Genomic DNA, 23,249 nt, shown 5'->3' on the forward strand with positions numbered 1-23,249 from the left:
GGTCTGGATAGTCAGGAGGCTGCGGCTGAAAAATACCTCTTACCCAGAGGGGAGGGGGAAAAGGGGACACCGGGTGACTAGTGATAAAGAGACTAGTCAACTAGATATTAGAATTAGAAAAGAGAAATAAAGTAGAGACAAGTGGTCATTAGAGTGAGAAAACGGGGATAGGACTCAGTGGCTGCATTATAGCTTCTAGTGCAGCTTACACTGAACTGTGAGTCTAGTCCGATTTCAACTAGCCTGACCATAAGCTTTATCAAATAGGAACGTTTTTAGTCTAATCTTAAATGTACAGATTGTGTCGGCTTCTTTAATACTAGCTGGAAGCTGATTCCATAAGACAGGAGCTTGGTAGCTAAAGGCTCTAGCTACTACTAAAGGAAGCATATACGGCGTAAACAAGATGGGCCCGAGGACCGACCCTTAAGGCACACCATAACTGACTCTGGAATACGGTGATGATGGCTGGTTTACATTCACAAACTGGTACGTGTGAGATAAATCGAATTTAAACCAGCAGAGGAATGTTCCTTGAATGACTCTGCCCCATTCTAGTCGAAGAAACAGCCCTCACTGTCAATTCAGAATTCTCTTTTATTGACAGCGAAGAGGGAACCCTAAAGAACAAGAGCACAGCTACTTAGCCATAGCTTGCTAAATTAACTACATGAAAGAAAACACGCAATTACATAAATGATAACATATGGATTTCTATACACGTATAACTCAAAAGACAATTGACACAGAAAGGAAACAAACCAACAGGAATATGTGCAGAGCAGGACGAACGCAACGCAATAGCATAAACAGCTCAAAACACCACTAATGGCTTACTGCAAGCATTACGTCACTTCCGCTCACTAATATTCATGACATTAGCTACTGTTGCTAAGTAGGGACAAGTCACCGTTTGTCCCTAATAGGAAATGAACGGAAATCGTGTACGAAGGAGATGGTGACAGAGCTAAACCCACCAATTCTCTCCGAAAATGATGTGCCTGGTGCCTAATTGACTGGCAAAGATGTAGAAGAACATAAAAATGTTCAGTTAAAGAGACGGTTTTAGTGTCGGAGGCTGAAAAAGACGAAAAAAATGAGCCGACCTAAGCATAGCTTTAGCTTTTTTTAATCGACACGACTGACAATGACATTCTCCTGTTTCAACAAGCTATCCTTTACCACCAGCTCTGTCTGTCTTATATATTATACCCTCTGGTTGTCCTACGTCTCGTTCAAAATATAAAAATGGCTTACCTCTTTGTCCTCTGAAAGACCATGCCTACCCAACATAATGGTTACTGCATATGAAACGTGAATGGATTCGCAAAGTCCGCGCAAGTTGACTCGGTCTTCACATTTTTTCCTCTCGAGTTTTTGGTTTCCGGAAACGTATGAAGAAAACATCCTTCATGTGTCGTAATGTCTAGAGTCGTTTCTACAAGTTCCAAAAAAGCCATGTGTGATCGGCATGTTCGTTTTTGAAAGATTACCAGAGAAAAGTAGCATTAATTACATTGGGTCTATGCGAGGGTGAATAGGGTGTACTCACTTTCAATTTCAAATATATTCATTATCCATACGGCGTATCACAAAATGAACTTTTTTAAAAATGTACTTTGAAATAAGACACACGACAATGCGTGATATGACAAGTTTGTATTGAGAAATTTTCAGTAGTTTGAACTGAGTCTGAGGTTCTCTTCCCGAAGGCGGCGGTTCTCCTCCGTCAGCGCGTCGTGGGCCGACTTCTGCGCCGTCATCATGGCGTGAAACTCTTCCTGAAAGACGCCGACTTTCAGACGCCGCCTCCCGACACCGTCGCGATTTACTCACCATCTGGATGCAAAACTGCCGAATCATCTCCACCTGGAGGTGGAACACTTCCTGGTGGACCAGCTCTCTGCGGAGACGCACGGGAAGCGGGTCGCGGACGGGAAGGTCGGGCCGGCCGGCCGGCGAGCGAGCGGCGCTCACCTGAGTTCGTCCAGGGACCGGTGGATGATGTCGGTGATGACGTTCATTTGGACGCTAGTGAACGGCGCGTCTGGCGAGGCGTCGTTCCGCCGAGCGGGAACGCCGTTAGTTAGCGCTTCGGGAATGGGGGGCGGAGCCGGGCGGTCGCCGCGGCCGGGCGCTTCTTTGTCCGGGCTCGTCATCTCGACCTGCCCGCGCAACATATGTCAGACAGCCTTCTCTCTCTGGCTGCTATTTACGGCGATGAACAATGGAGAGGAACCCGAAATACCCCTCAAAGCCAAAATCAATAGGAAACTAGAAAGTGCCATTTCTGGAGAAATGACTATGGGGCTGTACCGTGGGGAGATACAGATCTTAGACCTGCCTAGGTTGATTTTCCTGTTGATTTGGGGACATTTCTGTCCTGGTGATATCAGGTCTTGAAAATGAATGGGAAATTTGGACGTTTATGGCCGTCAATGGCATCGACTTACATATACGTCACTATATTCCGAGTACATTGGCATCAATAGAATCCACATACAATGGCATCCGTGTACATGGGCTTCGATGCAATGGAAATGAATGGGAAATTTGACTGGACGTGGCCGTCAATGGAATCCATGTACATTGGCATCAATTGAATTGACCTAAATAATGCAATAAAATGCCATTGGAAATAAATGGGAAATTTGGACGTACGTGGCCGTCAATGCCATCGACTTACATATGCGTCAATGGAAAGCACGTACATTGGGGGGGAAAAAAAATTCCCATCCCAAAAAATCCCATATCACGGGTGAACGGGAAATTTTTCGGGATACTTCTAAAAAGGCCCCGCGTCGGGGGAAAATTCCGGTGGTTTCGATATTCGAGCGGTGCCGTTCGGGCTGGACGCCGTGCTGGGCCTTTCCAATGCAAAGAACCATACAATGGCACAAAAATGCCCTCAATATTAACAGGAAGTGAAGCAAAACCAATTGGAAGTGACCCATGACTGGCCAGAAATCAATAGGAGGTGACCTGCATAAACAGGAAGTCCAAAATCAATGCAAAGTGACCTGGGCCCACCCAAAAATCAATAGAAAGTGACCCGGAAATGCTCGGAAATCAGCAGGAAGTGACCCGTGAATGGCCCAAAATCAAGAGGAGGTGACCCACAGAAACAGGAAGTCCAACATGAAGAAGTGACCAAAAAAACACCCCAAAAACAATAGTCCATTTTTTTAGGTCATTTCCTAAAAAAAAAACAGGAAGTAACTCCAAAATCAACAGGAAACTGTAAATGACCCAAAATCAATAGGAAGTGACCCAGAAATCAACAGGAAGTGACCTACATTAACACAAAGTCCAATATGAACAAGTAGTGACCTAAGAACACCCCAATAACAACAGGAAATGACCCAAGGAAGTGACTCAAAATCAACAGGAAGTGACCTGTGAATGGCCCAAAATCAATCGGAATTATAAACAGGAAGTCCTAAATGAACAGGTGTGATCGCTGCAACGACAGCAGGAAGTGACCCAAAAATCAACAGGAAATGACTGACAATCACCAGGAAATAACCAAAAAATGCCCCGAAATCATCAGGAAGTGACTCGTTTCTTTGCGGGAAAAACGATCGGGTTGTTAGGTCAAACCTTGTCGGGTGGGCGGGCTTCCGGCACGGGCTCCTCCTCCTCCTTGACGATGGACATGTGGAAGGCGGAGGGCGTCCGGGAGACGGCCGGCGGGGCGGCGGCTTCCGTCGGACCTTCTCGGAGAGGCGAGAAGACGTCCAGACTTCCCCGGCCCGTCGTCTTGAGAGGCCCCGCCTCCTGTCTCGGCAGGCTCGCTACGGAGGAAAAAACGGGTTAGTCCGCGCGCGACGGCGGCGGCGGCAGATCTCGACCGACCTTCTCGGAGAGGCGAGAACACGTCCAGACTTCCCCGGCCCTTGAGAGGCCCCGCCTCCTGCCTCGGCAAGGTCGCTGTGGAGGAAAGGTCGGTCGGTTAGCGCTTGTGCTTTTATTCCACTTTAAAAAAGCTTGGCTCACTGCTGCCCCCGTAGGACGGACAGGATTTTGCAGCCTCCGTACTCCATATCTCCAACTTGGGTGTCATTTCAGGGTCACTTCCTGTTGGTTTTTGGTCACTTCCTATTGATTTGGTACCATTCCCGGGTCATTTCCTGTTGATTTGGAGGGATTTCAGGGTCACTTCCTGTTGACTTTGGGGCACATTTGGGTCACTTCCTGTCGATTTTGGGGCATTTCAGGGTCAGTTTCTGTTGGTTTGTGGGCATTTCTAGGGTCACTTCCTGTTTATTGGGGGCATTTCAGGGTCATTTCCTGTTGACTTCAGGGCACTTTGGGTCACTTCCTGTCGGTTTTGGGCCAAAAGGAAATTCCTTTCTGGGTAACTTCCTGTTGATATCAGATCACTTCCTTGCTTATTTTGGGTCATTTCTGGGTCACTTCCTGTCAATTTTGGGGCTTCTGGGGGTCACTTCTTGTTGTTTTATGGGTGTTTCAGAGTCTCTTCCTATTGGTTTTGGCTCACTTCCTGTTGACTTGAAGGCATTTTAAGGTCACTTCCTGTTGGTTTGTGGGCATTTCAAGGGGCCACTTCCTATTGGTTTTGGGGCACTTTTGGGTCACTTCCTTTTGGTTTGGGGGTATTTTTAGGGTCACTTCCTGTTGACTTTAGGGCATTTCAGGGTCACTTCCTGTTCATATGGGGGCATTTCAGGGTCGCTTCCTGTTGGTTTTGGCTAACTTCCTGTTGACTTGAAGGCATTTAAAGGCCACTTCCTGTTGATTTGGAGGGATTTCAGGATCACTTCCTGTTGACTTCAGGGCACTTTTGGGTCATTTCCTGTTGGTTTTGGGCCAATTATAGGGTCACTTCCTGTCAATTTTGGGGCATTTCAGGGTAGATTGCTGTTGGTTTGTGGGCGTTTCAGGGTCTCTTCCTGTTGATTTGGGGGGGGGGTGGAGATTACAGGTCACTTCCTGTTGACTTCAGCACATGTCAGGGTCACTTCCTATTAGTTTTGGGGGATTTCAGGGTCACTTCCTGTCTATTTCAGGGCAATTTTTTGGGGCATTTCCTGTCAATTTTAAGGCATTTCAGGGTCACTTTTGATTTTGGGTCACTTCCTGTTGGTTTGAGCAGCTTTCCGGGTAACTTCCTGTTGATATCAGGTAACTTGTTTATTTTGGGTAATTTTTGGGTCACTTCCTGTTGATTTGGAGGGATTTCAGGGTCCCCTCCTGTTGACTTTGGGGCATTTTTGGGTCCCTTCCTGTCAATTTTGGGGCATTTCAAGGTCACTTCATGTTGGTTTGTGGGCACTTTTGGGTCATTTCATGTTGGTTTTGGGGCAATTACAGGGTCACTTCCTGTCAATTTTGGGGCATTTCAGTTGGTTTGTGGGCGTTTCAGGGTCTCTTCCTGTTGATTTGGGGGGCATTTCAGGGTCACTTCCTGTTGATTTCAGCACGTCAGGGTCACTTCCTATTAGTTTTGGGGGATTTCCCGGTCACTTCCTGTTGATTTCAGGGCCATTTTTGGGGAAATTTCCCGTCAATTTTAGGGCATTACAGTGTCACTTACTTTTGGTTTTGGGTCACTTCCAGTTGATTTGGAGGGATTTCAGGGTCCCCTCCTGTTGACTTTGGGGCATTTTTGGGTCCCTTCCTGTCAATTTTGGGGCATTTCAAGGTCACTTCATGTTGGTTTGTGGGCACTTTTGGGTCATTTCATGTTGGTTTTGGGGCAATTACAGGGTCACTTCCTGTCAATTTTGGGGCATTTCAGTTGGTTTGTGGGCGTTTCAGGGTCTCTTCCTGTTGATTTGGGGGGCATTTCAGGGTCACTTCCTGTTGATTTCAGCACGTCAGGGTCACTTCCTATTAGTTTTGGGGGATTTCCCGGTCACTTCCTGTTGATTTCAGGGCCATTTTTGGGGAAATTTCCCGTCAATTTTAGGGCATTACAGTGTCACTTACTTTTGGTTTTGGGTCACTTCCAGTTGGGTTTGGGGCAATTATAGGGTCACTTCCTGTTGTTTTGAGGAGCTTTCCGGGTAACTTCCTGTTGATACCAGGTACCTTGTTTATTTTGGGTAATTTCAGGGTCACTTCCTGTTGACTTTGGGGCACTTTTGGGTCCCTTCCTGTCAATTTTGGGGCATTTGAGGGTCACTTCATGTTGGTTTGTGGGCATTTCAGGGTCTCTTCCTGTTGGTTTTGGGTTACTTCCTGTCAATCTGGGGGTATTTAAGGGTCACTTGCTCATATTGGGTCGCTTCCTATTTATAAGGGGGTATTTCAGAGTCACTTCCTTTCGCTATTATGCCACTTCCCGTTGATTTGGAGCCATTTCAGGGTCACTTCCTGTTGACTTTGGGGTACTTTTGGGTCACTTCCAGTTGGCTTTGGGGCATTTCAAGGTCACTTTTTGGTGATTTGGGGACATTTCAGGGTCACTTTCTGTAGGTTTGTGGGCCTTTCAGTGTCCCTTCCTGTCAATCTGGGGGCATTTCATGGTCACTTCCTGTTGATTAGGTGGCATTTAACGGTCACTTTTTGGTGATTTGGGACCATTTAAGGATCACTTCTTGTGCATATTGGGTCACTTCCTTTTTAGATGGGGGTATTTCAGAGTCGGTTCCTGTTGCTATGATGTCACTTCCCGTTGATTTGCAGCCATTTCAGAGTCACTTCCTGTTTACTTTGGGGCACTTTTGGCCACTTCCTGTTGGTTTGTGGGCATTTCAGTGTCACTTCCTGTCAGTTTGGGGGCATTTCATGATCACTTCCTGTTGATTTGGTGGCATTTAACGGTCACTTTTTGGTGATTTGGGGCCATTTAAGGATCAGTTCTTGTGCATATTGGGTCACTTCCTTTTCATATGGGGGTATTTCAGAGTCCCTTCCTGTTGTTATGATGTCACTTCAGCCATTTCAGAGTCACTTCCTGTTAGTTTGTGGGCATTTCATGGTCACTTCCTGTTGGTGGTGGGCGTTTTGGGTCACTTCCTGTTGGTTTGTGGGCTTTTTGAGTCACTACCTGTCAATTTGGAGGCATTTCAGGGTCACTTCCTATTGGTTTGTGGGCGTTTTGAGTCACTTCCTGTCAATTTTGAGGCATTTCAGGGTCACTTTTTGGTGATTTGGGGCATTTCAGGGTCACTTCCTGTTGGTTTTGGGTCACTTACTGTCAATTTGGAGGCATTTCAGGGTCACTTCATGTTCATGCATATGGTTTATGTGGCCCACCCTCAACTGAACTAGCTCAACCCCCCCCCCCCCCAGGTATATTGTTTTTCAGACCCCTATTTGAACATCTTACTTCCTACCTACTCGGTCGATAAGGACCCCGCTCACCTTGGGCCGCCGCAAAAGTCCCGTCGGCGCTCGCCGGCGCACCTCCCGCATCTGCGCGCAAGCGGACGTACGTCACGCTGACGCCTCTCCCGCAGCGGACGTCGCTCGCTCCTTACCTCTTCGCAGCGGCGAAAACACGTCCAGGCTGTTTCGTCCCACGGCGGCCGCGGGAAAACGCTCCGCTCCTTTTTCCCGATCGGACGACGGAGGCGAGGAGCCGGAAAGTCCGCCGCTCGCTTTGGAGACGGAGCCCTTGGCGTCGGACGTCCTGGACGTCTTGCTCGCCTGGCGATGGGGGAAAAAAAAAAGAAAAAAAATGAAACATTTGTCGTCGCGGCTCGGCGGGGAAAGGGCTCCACCTTGTGTCTGTCGTTGTGGAAGCGCAGGCAGGTGACGGCGAAGTCGTGCGCTGCCGTCACTCTGACGGGGGCGGCGCTGTTCCTCAGGTCGTAGTAAACGACGTGACCCTGGGCCGAACCGGCCACCACGCCCGAACCGTCCGGCGTGAATTCCACCGACGTGAGCGGGGCCTCCGCACGGATGGTGCGCACCACGCTGCGTCCGCGCCACCGGAGTTAAGGGATGCTCAAGGCTAACGCGGCGGGTGCCGGCGACGTGGGCTCACATTTTGCTGGCGGCGTCGTAGCAGACGATCTTCTTGTCCAGGCCCACGCTGACCAGGAGCAGCTCGCTGACGGGCGAGAAGGCCAGGCCCGAGCCGGGCGCTTTGTGGGCGCCTCGGAAAGCGTGGAGCTCCTTCTGCGTTCGGGCGTCCCACAGGGACAGCCAGCCGCCCTCCGACACGCTGCCCAGCAGGGTGCGCTTGGTGCGCGACGGGGCCAGGTCGCGCACCGGCTGAAACGGACAACCGGGGAGGGAGGTCAGTCAGTAGATTTCCTGTTGATTTTTGGGTTACTTCCTGCTCATTTTTTGTTCACTTCCTGTTGATTTTGAATCATTCCCGTGTCATTTGCTATTGATTTGGGGTCACTTCCTATTATTTATAAAAGGGCTTTTTGGGGCATCAACAGATTACTTCCTGATAATTTAGGGTAACTTCCTGTTGATTTTCAGCCATCCCTGGGTCACTTCCTACTGATTTTGGGTCATTTCCTGTTGATTTTTGGCTACTCCTGGGTCACTTCCTGTTGATTTTGAATCACTTCCAGTTGACTTTGAGTCATTCCCGGGTCACTTCCTGTTGATTTTGGGTCACTTCCTATCATTTTTGAGACCTTTAAGTGTAACATCCTGTTGATTTTTGGGGAATTAACAGGTTACTTCCTGCTAAGTTTTGCTCCCTTCCTTTTGATTTTGTATCATTCCCGGGTAATTTCCTGTTATTTTTGGGTCACTTCCTGTTAATCTTGGCTCACTTCTTATTCATTTTGAGACCTTTAAGCGCAACTTCTTGTTGATTTTTGGGGCATTTACCGGTTACCTCCAGCTAATTTTGGGTCACTTCCTGTTGATTTTCAGCCATCCCTGGGTCACTTCCTGTTGATTTTGAATCACTTCCAGTTGACTTTGAGTCATTCCCAGGTCACTTCCTGTTGATTTTGGGCCACTTCCTATTATTTCTGAGACCTTTAAGTGTAACTTCCTGTTAATTTTTGGGGCATTAACAGGTTACTTCCTGCTAAATTTTGCTCACTTCCTTTTGATTTTGAATCATTTCCGGGTATTTCCTGTTATTTTTGGGTCACTTCCTGTTAATCTTGGCTCACTTCTAATTAATTCTGAGACCTGTAAGTGTAACTTCCTGTTGATTTTTGGAGCATTTACCGGTTACCTCCTGCTGATTTTGGGTCACTTCCTGTTGATTTTCAGCCATCCCTTGGTCACTTCCTGTTGATTTTGGGGTATACCTAGAACACTTGTTGATTTTGTGTCACTTCCTGTTGATTTTTTTTGTCATCATCCTGGATCATTTCCTGTTGATTTTTTGCCATACCTGGGTCACTTCCTGTTGATTTTGGATCACCTCCAGTTGAATTTGAGTCATTCCCAGGTCACTTCCTGTTTATTTTGGGTCACTTCCTATTATTTTTTGGACCTTGAAGTGTAACTTCCTGTTGATTTTTCGGGCATTAACAGGTTACTTCCTGCTAATTTTGGGTCTCTTCCATTTGATTATCAGCCATCCCTCGGTCACTTCCTGTTGATTTTTCATCATTCCTGGGTTATTTCCTGTTGATTTTGTGTCAATTCCTGTTGACTTTTTGGCCATACCTGGTCACTTCTTGTTGATTTTGGGTCACTTTCAGTTGAGTTTGGGTCAATTCCTATTTATTTTTGGTTATTCCTGGGTCACTTCCTGTTGATTTTGTATCATTCCTGTGTCACTTCCTGTCGATTTTGGGATATTCCTGAATCACTTGTTGATTTGAGGAAGCTTTCTGTCGATTTTTGGCCATCCCTGGGTTATTTCCTGTAGATTTTGGGTCACTTCCTGTTGACTTTGGGGCATCTGAGGGTCACTTTTTACTGATTTTGATACTTTTGTAAAATTATTTTTTTATAAGACTTTTAAGTGTCACTTCCAAGTCACTTCCAGTTGATCTCAGGTCACTTCCTATTATTTTTGAGACCTTTTAAATGTAACTTAGGGTTAGGTTATTGATGGGTTAATTAGTTTCTGCAAATTTTTGGTCACTTCCTATTGATTTTGTATCATTCCCGGGTCATTTCCTGTTGATTTGAGGTCACTTCTTGTTGATCTGGAGTGCCTTCCTGTTGATTTTTGGGGTACTTACGGTTACTTCCTGCTAATTTTCGGTCACTTCTTGTTGATTTTTGGCCATCCCTGGTCACTTCCTATTGATTTTGGGTCATTTCCTGTTGATTTTGTCATTCCCCGGTCATTTCCTTTAGCTTTTGGGTCACTTCCTGTTGATTTTGGAGAATTCCTTACTCACTTCTTACCGATTTTTTTTTTTTTAAATTAAAAATAAAATTAAATTCTGTTAGGTGTCACTTCCAGGCCACTTCCTGTTGATCTTGGGTCACTTCCTATGAATTTTTAGACTTTTAAGTGTAACTTCCTGTTGATTTTTGGGGCATTAACAGGTTACTTCCTGCTAATATTGGGTCACTTCCGGTTGATCTTGTTGATTTTGGGGTATTCCTGTATCGGTTGTTGATTTGGGGTAAATTCTAGAGTTACTTCTTACTGATTTATTTAAATTTTGTTCTTTAATAAAATTTAAAAAAAAAAAATATATATATATTTTTTAGACCTTTTAGGTGTCACTTCCAGGTCACTTCCTGTTGATCTTGGGTCACTTCCTATTAATATGAGACCTTTCAGTGCCATTTTCTGTGGATTTTGGGGCATTTACGCAATACTCCCTGATGATTTTGGATCATTTTTGGGCCACTTCCTGTGCATTGTGACTAAAACAAAGTGCATTTCCATTTTGCTTTGTAATGACAAAATGTCAGTCACTTTTCAAAATAAACGTATAATGTCATGCTGGTTGTTTTAGTCAAGAAGACAATTTTGGAGGCAATATAGCAACGAGTAGAAGAAGGAAAAAAGAGGAAGCGCCACCTGCTGGCCGCCGTGCCCGAAGGCTTTGCCGGACGTGTTGGTGGCCAGGCTGTGGACGACCAGCTGCCCGTCGGCCGACCCGGACGCCAGCAGGCTGTCGTTGGCGTTGAAGGTGACGCAGGTCACCTCCTCGGCGTGATCTTTCAGCGAACGCAGCGGCCTGGAGGTCCTCAAGTCCCAAATGTGCACGCAGCGGTCCAGGCCGCCGCTGGCCAAGAACTGCGAGGACGAACTGAGGCTCACGCGCGTTTGCCCTTTCTGAGAAAGCGCAAAAAGCGTCAGTCGGCGGGAAAATGACGACGACGACGACGGCGGCGGCGGCGGCAGCGGAGACGCTCACTCCTTCGGCCAACACCGCCGTGGAAACGTGGGGCGACTTCAGACTGGACACCACAAGTTTATCTCCGCCACTACTGGCGCTTACCAAGTGCTGATCTGCAGCCACGCTCAAGGAATAATAGTCATGGTGTGGGCGGGAACGTCTGTCGCTGTCAATGGCGGCCGATGACGTCAAGTTGCTTTTTGGGAATTTTCTTGTGCACTTCCTGTCGAGTTTGGGACATTCAGAGGTCACTTCCTGTTAATTTTAGGGCATCCCTGGGTTTTGGGTCTTTCTCTTAATTTGTAATATTCAAAGGTCACTTTCTGTTGATTGTGGGGCATTTACAGGTCACTTCCTGTTGATTTTGTAGCATTTGCAGGTCAGGTCCTGTTGATTTTAAAGCATTACTGGGTTTAGGGGCACTTTCTCTATATTTTTGGGCTTTTAAAGCTCACTTCCTGTTGATTTTGTAGCATTTACAGGTCACTTCCTGTTGATTTTAAAGCATTACTGGGTTTAGGGGCACTTTCTCTACATTTTTGGGCTTTTAAAGCTCACTTCCTGACGATTTTGGGTCACTTCCTGTTGATTTGAGGGCATTTACAGGTCACTTCCTGTTGCTTTTAGGATATTACTGGTTCCTGGCCCCCTTTCTCTTTACTTAGGGGCATTTAGAGGTCACTTCCTGTAGATTTTAGGTCACTTCCTGTTGAGTTTGGGGCATTTACAAGTCACCTCCTGTTGATTTTAAAACATTACTGGGTTTAGGAAAAATTGACTTCATTTTTGGGCTTTTATAGCTCACTTCCTGTTGATTTTAGGTCTCTTCCTGTCGATCTGGGGGCATTTACAGGTCCCTTCCTGTTGATTTTAGAGCATTACTGGGTTTTGGGTTAGTCTCCCTTAATTTTAGTGCATTTACATGTCACCCCCTTTTGATTTTAGGGCATTCCTGAGTTTTGAGTCTTTTTCTCTTAATTTGTAATATTTAAAGGTCACTTCCTATTGATTTTGGGTCACTTCCTGTCACATTTGGGGCATTTACAGGTCACTTCCTGTTACTTTTAGGATATTACGTGGTTTTGAGCCACTTTCTCTTCATTTTGGGGGCATTTATAGGTCACTTCCTTATAATTTGGAGGCATTTGCAGATCACTTTTGTTATATTACAGGTCACTTCCTGTTAATTTTAGGGCATTTGTAGTTCACTTCAAGTTGATTTTGGGGCATTCCTGGGTTTTGGGTCAGTTTCTCTTAATTTGTAGTATTTAAAGGTCACATCATGTTGATTTTTGGTCTCTTCCTGTTGATTTTTGAGCATTACTGGGTTTTGGGCCACTTTCTTTTCATTTTGGGGCAAATAAAGATCACGTCCTGTTGATTTTGGGGCTTTTACAGGTTACTTACTGTTACTTACTGGCATTTTGAGGTTTTTTGTTTTGTTTGTCAATAATAATTACTGTATAGTGGGACCATACATTTTTTTCCCCACCAAAACAGGCTGTTCACTTTTTGTGCTGCTTGATTTTGTGATGTGAGAATAATATGATAAATGGCACAAAGAAGCATTTTGAAAATTGGAAATGGGGCTTTTCTTAAAAGGCATGTTTTTGGCGCAACAGCGAACAGGAACTAAGGATACTGTCGGCGGTCCAGCAGGCCTGCGTCAGCGGGTGCTGGCCGCCGTGCGGGTCCAACTGCTCCAGCAGCGTCATGGAATCGGCGTCCCAGATCTTCACCACCTTTCCGGTGGACAACAGACGGGTGACGTCGTCCATGTATGTAATGTAATACCTGCATTGAAGAAGGATTTGATCCATTTCATTGTTAAACAAAAGATTTTTTTAAACCTGAATTTTTTTCTTTGTTATCACTTTTTAAAATCTATTTTTAATCTTTTGGGGGCTAAATTTTCTGTTGTCATTTTTGGGGTCAAATTTCTCGGTCGTCCATTTTTTGTGTCCAATTTTTCTGAGGCAATATTTTTTTCTTGTCAAGCCCCACCCCCATGTTTTTCCTTTGCACACTGTATTTGTTCAGTTTTATTTTTTTTAACCTTCCAAATTTTATTTATATAGTAATCTAGTATTGTATACTGAAACCAGTATACATATTTAAGTATGTACTAGTATGTCTACGAAGCCAGTCTTTATACATGAAAAACACTGCCACCCACAGGCAAAATAGCGCAACTACAGTTTTTAAGGTTGAACTAGGAGACAAATATACGGGAATGCGACTGTGGTGATGAATTTTAGTATTATTTACGGTTTTGGCATTTCAAACTCCTATTGTCATTGACATCACCTTACCACGAACTATAATAGTTTACAAGTTGGAGCTCAAAAAGTTTGACTAGTTTGTCACACGAAAAAATCAACAAGTGTTGACTTTCTTCTCCAAACTTGTACTTGAACGTCTTTGGAAATATGTCAATACAAAGCTCGGTAAAGGAATAAACTATGTTGAATAATGTTCAAATGGGGGGAAAATGCAAAAATAACCGCCAGCTAAGCTAATAAGCAAGCGAGCGAGCGGCTAACTTTGGCAACAGTTTGCAATGCGCGACTTTTAAAGTTGTCCGTTGCCTCACGAAAAAGTGTTCCACCAACCCTCGAGTGCCACCCGCTAGTCCAAAAGGGCCGCGGTGTCTCGTGGAAGAAGAATGAAACTTGTCAAACCAACCTTTTCTAATTTTGGGATGTCAACCGCTTGAAGATGGAGCAGCTGCCGCCACTACGGTGAGCCTCGAGGGACAAACATCTGCTAGCTAGCTAGCAAGACTTTCGCCGCTTCTACATTACTTCTCCCGGTCTAACAACTGCCCCTATTTCCGCTGTAGGCACTGACAAAGCAAAAGTGTGTAACGGTCACTTCTGTGATCCTCTTTGTTCCTTTAGTTTAGTCTTTGTTCCTTAGGACATCCACCACACGGTGGCGCCTCTTTATGTTGACTTTTTCTTCAGTTGCTATCTACTTTTTGGGGAGTCAAGTGTGATCATGTGCGCGTGGTCCGTTGCACTCCCAAGTGACGAGTGGTTGAGCTGTATTTATTTATTTTTTGTCTATTAAAAGTGCATAAGTGGACGTCTGCTCCCTTTTTTACCTTTTATGCACTCATCCTGCACTGCCACTCGTTACAGGGCCTCCTCCCACTCGTTAACAACTTAGTGACCCAAAACAACAAGAAGAGATAGTAGTGAATCAGGAAAGCCCCAAAATCAACAGAAAGTGACCAGGGAGTACCCAAAATCAATCGGAGGTGATGCAGGGATGTCCTGGAATCAAAGTGCTCCAAAATCAATTGGAAGTGACCCAGGAAAACCCTAAAATGAACAGGAAGTGACCCGGAAATGCCCCCAAAAGAACCGGAAGTGATTGGGAATGCACAACCCCCCTAAAAATGAACATGAAGTGAACTGGGAAGGCAAAAAAATTAACAGGAAGTGACCGGGAAGTGCCCCAAAATGAACACGAAGTGACCCATGAATGCTCCAAAGTCAAACAGGAAGTGAGCATGGAGTGCCCCAAAATTAACAGGAAGTGAACTGGGAATACCCTATAATCAATTGGATGTGACCCAAAATCAACAGGAAGTGACCAACGAATGCCCTAAAGTTAACAGGAAGTGAAAAGGAAGCGCCACAAAATGAACAGGAAGTGAAACAAAAATGCCCCATAATCAAAAGGAAGTGATCCAAAATCAACAGGAAGTGAGTTTGGAGTGCCCCAAAGTCAACTGGGAATGCCAGAAAATCAACAGGAAGTGACCAGTGAATGCACCAAAATCAATTGGAAGTGACCCAAGATGAACAGGAAGTGACTCGTGAATGCCCCAAAATCAACAGGAAGTGACCCGTGAATGCACCAAAATCAATTGGAAATGACCCAAGATGAACAGGAAGTGACCAAAGAATGCCCCAAAGTCAACAAAAAGTGACCCAAGAATGCCCTAAAGTCAACATGAAGTGAACTGGGAATGCCACAAAATCAACAGGAAGTGACTCGTGAATGCCCCAAAATGAACGGGAAGTGACCCATGAATTAATACCCTATAATCAATTGGAAGTGACCCGTGAATACCCTATAATCAATTGGAAGTGACCCAAAATCTACAGGAAGTGACCAAAGAATGTTCTAGAGTCAACAGGAAGTCACAAGGAAGTGTCACAAAGTGAACAGGGAGTAACCTGCGAATGCCCCATAATCAATTGGAATCAACAGGAAGTGAGCCAAGAATGCCCGAAAGTCAACAGGAAGTGAGCAGGGAGTGCCCCAAAATGAACAGGAAGTGAACTGGGAATGCCACAAAATCAATAGGAAGTGACTCAAAACAAACAGGAAGTGACCCAAGAATGCCCCAAAACGAACAGGAAGTGACCCGTGAATACCCTATAATCAATTGTAAGTGACCAACGAATGCCCTAAAGCACAGGTGTCAAACCGATTCCAGAAAGGGCCGAGTGGGTGCAGGTTTGCTTTCCAACCAATGAAGAGGACACCTTTTCACCAATTAGCTGGTCTTTTACATGTGTAATCAGTTAAACATTGTCAGGTGCTGCTTGTTTCAGCAGGAAGTTCATTGGTTAAACTCTCTGCGCGTTATCGGTTGGAACAAAATCCAGCACCCACTTGGCCCTTTCTGGAATCGGTTTGACACCTGTGCCCTAAAGTTAACAGGAAGTGAAAAGGAAGCGCCACAAAATGAACAGGAAGTGACCCAAAATGCCCCATAATCAAAAGGAAGTGATCCAAAATCAATAGGAAGACAGGGACTGCTCCGAGATCAACAAGAAGTGACCCGAGTGCTGAAAAAGTTTCTATTTAGTTTTGAAGTGTCACATGATTGGACGTCCATCATCGTCAATGGCGCTAAAAGAGTTGTCATCTGTTACTAGTGGCACATCCATTGTTGGCCGTTCACTCTGCTGCAGTAACACCATTTGACTGTTGAAGGCAGGCGCCGAAACCATCCGCCGTGATACAAACGAAGAAGAGATCTCCCGCCCCATGCATAGATTATATGACATCACATAGAATAGATAGAGCTAGATGCAGCAGCTTTCCGTCTTAAAGCATTCAGGATATATGTTTAAAAACTAATTATAACAAGTGTTTTAAAGGATGCAGTTAATTCACTGCATGTTTTACATTTTTGACAACCCACGCTGTTTGGAAATTGGTTGAAAATTCAGCAGTTTATAACTATTTTAAAGTATACGCTCCGCTCCCTTGACCCCATGTAATGCCAAACCAACAGCACTGATACAAAATGGCCGACAATCGACGACGCTTGTCCCCGTTGACTCACCCTGCCAATAACACTCTACACATGAGATTTCTATGTACGTTGACGTACATGTTGTTGAAGAGAGAGAGGCGGGAAAGCGAGCGCCAAATTCAGTCGACGCCGTTCGTAGTTTTTCAGCTTTTCCTCCGTCAGAACGTTCCTATTTGGACTTTTCCCCGGAATTTGAGGACAAAATGGTGCGGACTAAAGCTGACCGTGTCCCTGCAACTTACAGGAAAGGTAAACGGCACGCTATGACGGCTTAGGCCGTTGTATGTCTTCTGTTGTAATTTTCAATTGGAGCAAGTGTTGATTGAAAAAGTGCATAACGTTTCATTCGTTGTTTCAAACGCGAAGTCATGCAAAGGCCCGCCACATTATCATTCACAAATAATCATAGTTTCGCCCACTTTTTCGGCAACTTATACTACAATTTTGTTCCATTCACGTATTTGCACATTCAAAAAGTTACAAAATCGGGATGCACTAAAGTTATCCGTCACTTTTTGGCCAAAACGTACAGTTCCGCTAAAATCTGACACATGTATAACATTTCAAATGACACCATTTATTTCTAATTGCACATTCTTTCACATAAAAAAGTTCCCTTTCATTATTGGTTATGAACTCCGACCTGCATAAAGTTTTCCCCATTTGGTAGTCATTGTTTGCTACACAAAAAAAAAAAAAAAAATCCTCAAATTGCCCCATAATTAACATGAAGTGACCTGGAAATGCCCCCAAATAATTAGAGAGTGACCAGTAACCTGGTAGTGACTCTAAAATGTCCAAGAAGTGACCTGGAGGTACACTAAAATGAACAAGGATGTCCATGCTCATGTTGAGTGCCGTTGACGACGCTAGATGTCCAATTCATTTGGACTGGGAGGGGCCAACCCCCCCAAAAAAAGCGTCCTTCTTGATGTTCAGTTGATTTTTGTCCGGCAGCCGTGGCAGCTACAGCGCCCCGGAAGTCTCTGGGCTCCAGCGCGGGAAACTCCGCCTCCTCTTCGTCCTCCGGTCAAGCTTCTACTCCTTGTAAGACCAAGGCCAATCGCATTTCTCTCTGTCAGTCTTCTTCTATTCTCTCTCTGATAGTCAGCCATTTTGTTTGATTTACGCAGCCAAGAACAAGTACGCGGGAGGGAACCCCGTGTGCGTTCGGCCCACCCCCACTTGGCAGAAAGGCATCGGCGACTTCTTCGGCGGTCCCGGAAGAATACCCGAAAAAGAAAACCAGAAGCCCAGCCAACACGATGATGACGAAGGCCGTGAGGAAGCTGGCGACAAAGAGGCGGCCGGGGGTAGCGGCGTGTCCGCGACCGCCAAAAAGTAGGACACAAACTTTTGTTAACCCTTTGTCAAGTTCAAAAATAGATCCTTAGGTAGACATTGTAAAATTACCCAAAAATAAGGAGAGAAGACACTCAGTTTTCTTGGCCAAGGAGGTCAAACATGTGACTCGTGAGTAACCAAGATTGATCTAAAGGACAAAAAACCTCCTTGGTATTTTATTTAGGGGTTTTCCCTAAACAAGATTGGGGCCGCCCTCAGGGAAGGGAGAGCAAGCTGGCGACACCCATGTGGTTTTTTTATTGGATATGTGTGTGCATGTAGGTGGAATTAAGTGATACACGTGTGTGGAGCAAGAGCTTATGTAAACAATCAAAACAATCATATAAACAGTCCAAATAATGCAGACACTTTTAGTTATGCAACGTTAAACAATCAGCAAAATAGTCCAAACACTTCCAGTTATGCACCGCTGTGGCCCTGGAAGATATCCTCGGATGGAAAATTGTCCTCGAAGGGCTAGGCGAAAGTCCAAACCCCAGGTGCTGAGGATGCCTGGAAGGTCTAGTTATGCAACGACGCGGCCATGAAGCCACCCCGACCCTCTTTTACTCTTTGTAACACTTAAGCATTATACTACAATCTGGTATAGCAAGCAATAATCATTTACTGGTTATATACGTAAGAAAAATATGGCAATATGTATTATTTATGGTATTTATGAGCACAAGCAAATATTCAATCAACCAACCAAGCTAACATTTAATAAATCAAACCCCGATAATTATCTCAACACCCTTCCAAAATAAAATAAAGGAAGGCACCCAAATACGCCCCAAAAACAGGAAGTGATGTGAAAATCCCCAAAAGCAGCAGGATGTGACCCAAAATGGGTAGGAAATGACTCAGAAATCAACCACAATCATTAGTAATGAGCCAAAATCAACAGGAAGTGACTCACAATTACCCCAAAAATCAAAAGAAAGTGACCCAAAATAGCCCCAAATCAATAGTAAGTAGTAGAGGTGTGCAAAATTTCCGATTCTTAGATTATTTGCGATTCGGCAGTGGAAGATTCGAGAACGATTCGCAAACATCCAAATTCCGATTATTGAAATATGCCAAGTAAAGCGGAAGTACAACACACTCAGCGCGGTCTTCGGGACGGAACGGAGCGAGAGTAGCTAAACATCATGCTTCTCATTACCCGGCCCCTCGGGTAATGCCAATGCTCAACTCACGGCTCTAGCTCAACTCATGCCACGAGATAAAAAAAAACACAACAACATACCTGACTGCTGCCAAAAAGCTGCTACAAAAGTACGTCATCCACATAATGTAATGGTAGATATCATTTATATAGGACTAGATGGACCATTGATTCGGTAGCGTGAACAGCACATCTACAAAAAGCTAGATGCGACCGTTAGTAAACGACCGCCATCTTAAAGCAGTACACTTCCCTGCAAGGCTGTTGTAGCGAACCTTCCAAGCAAACCGAATTAACTTTTTATCTAAAATACTCCTAAATCGGTAAAATATTGACTTGAATCTATCTTTAAAATAGTTTTAAAACTTTCACATGTCGAAAGTAGACAAAAGGGAAATTATGGAATAACGGGAGCAATTTTAACAACTTTAACAGTTGATTCACAACATTAAATTAATTGAATGTAGTTTAAAGCTGCTGTTACAGAATGGGGACTGGAGTTTTTTATTTACTGTTATTTTTGTATATTTGTTTACTGCTATATGTTAACTTGATACTGAAATAGTAGTTTAGCCTGAGGATTTTTGAACAATTTTGGAACTAATGTACAAAACATTTAATAAAAAAAAAAAAGGAGGGGGGGGGTGCATCAATAATCGTTTTATAACCGAATCGGAGCCTCTGAATCGTAATCGAATCGTTAGGTGCCCAAAGATTCCCAGCTCTAGTAAGTAGCCAAAATAAAGAGAAGGACACTCAAATATGCCCTGAAAAAATGGGAAGTGACCTAAAAATCCACACAAAAAAGCAGCAGGAAGTGACCCAAAGTCAATAGGAAGTGACTCAGAAAATCAATAGGAAGTGACCTCAAAATACCCCGAATCATCAGAAAGTGACTCGACATCAACTGGAACTGACCTCAAAATGCGCCAAATCAACAGGAAGTGACCCGATACCATATGGAAGTGATCTCAAAATGCCCAAAATAAACAGGAAATGAGCCGGAACATCAACAGGAAGTGACCACATAATGCCCCAAAATCAACAGGAAATGAGCCGGGATATCAAAAGGATTTGACCACATAATGCCCCAAAATCAAAACGAAGTGACCCGATACCAACAGGATGTGACCTCATTATAATGCCCAAAATCAACAGGAAGTGACCCGATATAAACAAGAAGTGACCCAAAGTCAATAGGAAGTGATTCCGAAATGCCAAAAAAATCAGGAAGTACACCAAAATGTGCTAAAATCAACAGGAAGTGACCTCAAAATGCTCCAAAATCAACAGGAAGTGGCCCGATGTCAATAGTAAGTGACCTCAAAATGCCCTGACATCAACAGGAAGTGACCTCATAATGCCCAAAATCAAAAGGAAGTGGCCCGACATCAACAGGAAGTGACCTCCAAATGCCCAAAAATCAACAGGATGTGACCCAGCCCCCCAAATCAACAAGGAGACATCAACAGGAAGTGACCTCAAAATACTCTGAATCAACAGAGTGACCCGATACCAACAGGAAGTGACTTCATAATGCCCAAAATCGACAGGAAGTGACATGATACCATAGGGAAGTGAGCTCAAAATGCCCCCAAATCAACAAGTGACACGACATCAAATGGAAGTGATGTCAAAGTGCTGCAAATTGACAGGAAGTGACCCAATATCAACAGCAAATGACCCAATTCAACAGGAAGTGTCCTCAAAATGCCCCAAAATCATCAGGAAGTGACCAAAATACACAAAGTGAACCCAAAAATTAACAGGAAGTGACCATAAGTGGAGTATGCGGTGGGGGCAGGGGGTCCAGCCCCCCCCCCCCCCGTTGGCCCAAAAGTGTCATTGCATGGAATTGACTTTCCTATATATATAAAAGTTGTAAAGCAATAAAACAAACAACAAAAATGAATGAAATGAACAAAAAACAATATTTTACAATGGGTCAAAATGATATTTCAAACAGATCATGTGACGAGCACATTGGACGTCATTTTTTTGCATATTATTTAAAAAAAAAAAAAATTTGGGGAGGGAAATTTTATTTTTCAAATTATTTTTTTCTTTTTTTTGAAAATATACATTTTTTTTGATTGAAGCAACTTTTTTGGGGATTGAATGATTTTGACACAAATGTCACACAAAAAGGATTGCTAAAATCAAAACTTTTTATAATGAAAAATCAAGTGTTCAAATGCAAATATTTGAGTCTCAAATATTTTTTCGCATCCCAAAATTTTTTTTCTATGATTGAATTTTTTTTTTTTGATTGAAGTGATTTTCTTTTTAAAAGATATATTTTTTGTTTGAAGCAACTTTTTTGATTGACTAATAAATACACAAATGTCCTAGCCACAATGTGGCCCAGATGCAAAACATTACTTCAACCAAAAAAATTACTTCAATCAAAAAAAAAAAAAAAAAAAAAAAAAAAGAAAGAAAAATAGCATTCAAACGCATTTTTATTTTTAGTTTCTAATTTATTTTTGCATTCAAACACATTTTTTTGATTGAAGTGACTTTTTTCAAATTGAAAATATATATATTTTGATTAGGGCTGTCCCGATTAAATTTTTTAATCGAGTTAATTACAGCTTAAAAATTAATTAATAGTAATTAATCGCAATTCAAACCATCCATAAAATATGCCATATTTTTCTGTAAATTGTTGGAATGGAAAGATAAGACACAGGAGGGATATATACATTTAACATATGGTACATAAGTACTGTATTAGTTTATTATAATAAATCAACAAGATGGCATTAACATTCTGTTAAAGCGATCCATGGATACAAAGACTTGTAGTTCTTATAAGATAAATGTTAGTACAAGTTATAGAAATGTTATATTAAAACCCCTCTTAATGTTTTCGCTTTATTAAAATTTGTAAAATTTCCAATCGAAAAAATAAACTAATAGCTCGCCATTGTTGATATCAATAATTGCACCATGATCACTCATGGTACTAACCAACAAAATAAGTTGGACCCAAACGCCAGCAGAGGGTGCCAAACACCAAAAAAACAAGTAACAAGCAGACATTACACTGTACTGTCATTTTAGTCTGTTTGAGCGGGGCATGTGCGTTAATTGCGTGAAATATTTTAACGTGATTCATTTTAAAAATTACCGCCCGTTAACGCGATAATTTTGACAGCCCTTATTTTGATGGAAGGAACTTTTTTTTTGATTGAAGCAACTTTTTTTGGGATCGAATAATGAAGACACAAATCTACCTCCATATGTCTCCTCCCAGGGGATACGATTTTTCACTGGGGTAACTACATTGGTGCGACACCGTCGGGCGTACCATATTCAATGGATGACGATCTTGCGAAAAGTATAGCTTTCCTAAGCAGCCTGATTTAGAATTCCCCTCAACAAAAAACACTTATTTTCAACTTATCATTATAAATATTCTTGTAAGTTAATTTTATTGCTGACACAGCTTTTTGGGGTCATCAACATGATGTGTCCCCCGCCCCAAAAGTCAAGCTCCGCCTTTGGAAGTGACCCAATGTTTTTAGTTAACCGACCAGCAAAGAATAGAATAGAATAGGTCTTTACTGTCATTGTCAACAACAGAACATTGTGAACAACGAAATTGGACGGAAAGCATCCAAGCCTTTTTTGTAGTAAATTTAGTTTTATCAACATTTCATTAACTATTAGATGCACTTCATGATGAGGAAAAAAATGTGACCATACAATCGTTAATGATTATCAAATAGTAACAATGTGATATTTTTTTTTAGGTCCAGGCCACTGCCAGCTTATGACGACGAAGACGAATGAAGACAAAGACAGAATTTCAAATGTAAATGTGTACATAATGTAGTCAATTGTCTCATTCATGACTAATTGTTTTTTTTTTTATTATAAAAATTTCATCGTTTCTCAGTCTTGCTTCTTCTTTTATCAATAAAAAATGAGTTTTTTTCCAAACCAACATCTTGTCTTTGCCAACGTGGGTCCAAAGTCCTTGAAGATAGCAAAGCATATTGACTGTTTATTCCCCTTTTTTAAATGTTTTTGTAACTTGATTAAAATTTACAAACTAAATCCTTATTTTTCACTCTAGTTTTAATTGGAATTAAAGAAAAAAATCTGCGTGTTAGTTAAAAAGAAAAATATTTGTTTATTTGCCATTTTTAACGTAAAAAGATATTAATTGAATATAAATGGGAATATTAGCTATTATATCACTGGCTGCCATTGACGACGCTGGACGTTCAATCAATTGGAC

At 43.2% G+C, this 23,249-nt stretch overlaps 2 protein-coding genes across 3 annotated transcripts; one reads left to right on the forward strand and one right to left on the reverse strand.

Annotated features, from left to right (window-relative positions):
• Positions 1 to 1,621: 1,621 nt before the first annotated feature.
• On the reverse strand, positions 1,622 to 14,136 carry nedd1 (NEDD1 gamma-tubulin ring complex targeting factor). 2 transcript variants are annotated; one of them, XM_057835663.1, is made up of 13 exons: positions 13,893 to 14,136; positions 12,850 to 13,001; positions 11,226 to 11,320; positions 10,886 to 11,143; positions 7,958 to 8,187; positions 7,692 to 7,887; positions 7,449 to 7,617; positions 7,333 to 7,383; positions 3,856 to 3,930; positions 3,601 to 3,794; positions 1,978 to 2,165; positions 1,837 to 1,903; positions 1,622 to 1,781 (listed from the first exon to the last, which is right to left on the reverse strand). In XM_057835663.1, exons 2-13 carry the CDS (start codon positions 12,983 to 12,985, stop codon positions 1,674 to 1,676), a joined length of 1,767 nt encoding a protein of 588 aa, XP_057691646.1. In that variant the 5' UTR covers positions 12,986 to 13,001; positions 13,893 to 14,136; the 3' UTR covers positions 1,622 to 1,673. The 2 variants fall into 2 exon arrangements, with proteins under 2 accessions (XP_057691646.1, XP_057691647.1); XM_057835664.1 differs by lacking the exon at positions 13,893 to 14,136 and adding an exon at positions 13,820 to 13,880.
• Positions 14,137 to 16,267: 2,131 nt separating this feature from the next.
• pclaf (PCNA clamp associated factor) lies at positions 16,268 to 22,948 on the forward strand. Its single transcript, XM_057836291.1, has 4 exons — positions 16,268 to 16,737; positions 17,446 to 17,535; positions 17,622 to 17,829; positions 22,759 to 22,948. The coding sequence occupies exons 1-4, from the start codon at positions 16,551 to 16,553 to the stop codon at positions 22,796 to 22,798; spliced, it is 525 nt and encodes a 174-aa protein (XP_057692274.1). The 5' UTR covers positions 16,268 to 16,550; the 3' UTR covers positions 22,799 to 22,948.
• The last annotated feature ends 301 nt before the right edge of the window (positions 22,949 to 23,249 follow it).

Source organism: Corythoichthys intestinalis, chromosome 5 (assembly GCF_030265065.1).
Source record: "Corythoichthys intestinalis isolate RoL2023-P3 chromosome 5, ASM3026506v1, whole genome shotgun sequence".
In the NCBI taxonomy this organism is placed as follows: Eukaryota; Metazoa; Chordata; class Actinopteri; order Syngnathiformes; family Syngnathidae; genus Corythoichthys; species Corythoichthys intestinalis.

Excerpts from the sequence above, each read along its gene's own strand:
- nedd1 (XM_057835663.1), bottom strand. The coding sequence starts at position 12,985 with ATGGACGACGTCACCCGTCTGTTGTCCACCGGAAAGGTGGTGAAGATC. Across the intron at positions 7,618-7,691 it reads TCCACAACGACAGACACAAG|GCGAGCAAGACGTCCAGGAC; the intron begins GTGGAGCCCTTT and ends CCCCATCGCCAG. Across the intron at positions 3,795-3,855 it reads GTTCTCGCCTCTCCGAGAAG|CGAGCCTGCCGAGACAGGAG; the intron begins GTCGGTCGAGAT and ends TTTCCTCCGTAG.
- pclaf (XM_057836291.1), top strand. The coding sequence starts at position 16,551 with ATGTACGTTGACGTACATGTTGTTGAAGAGAGAGAGGCGGGAAAGCGA. Across the intron at positions 17,536-17,621 it reads CGGTCAAGCTTCTACTCCTT|CCAAGAACAAGTACGCGGGA; the intron begins GTAAGACCAAGG and ends TGATTTACGCAG. Across the intron at positions 17,830-22,758 it reads GTGTCCGCGACCGCCAAAAA|GTCCAGGCCACTGCCAGCTT; the intron begins GTAGGACACAAA and ends ATTTTTTTTTAG.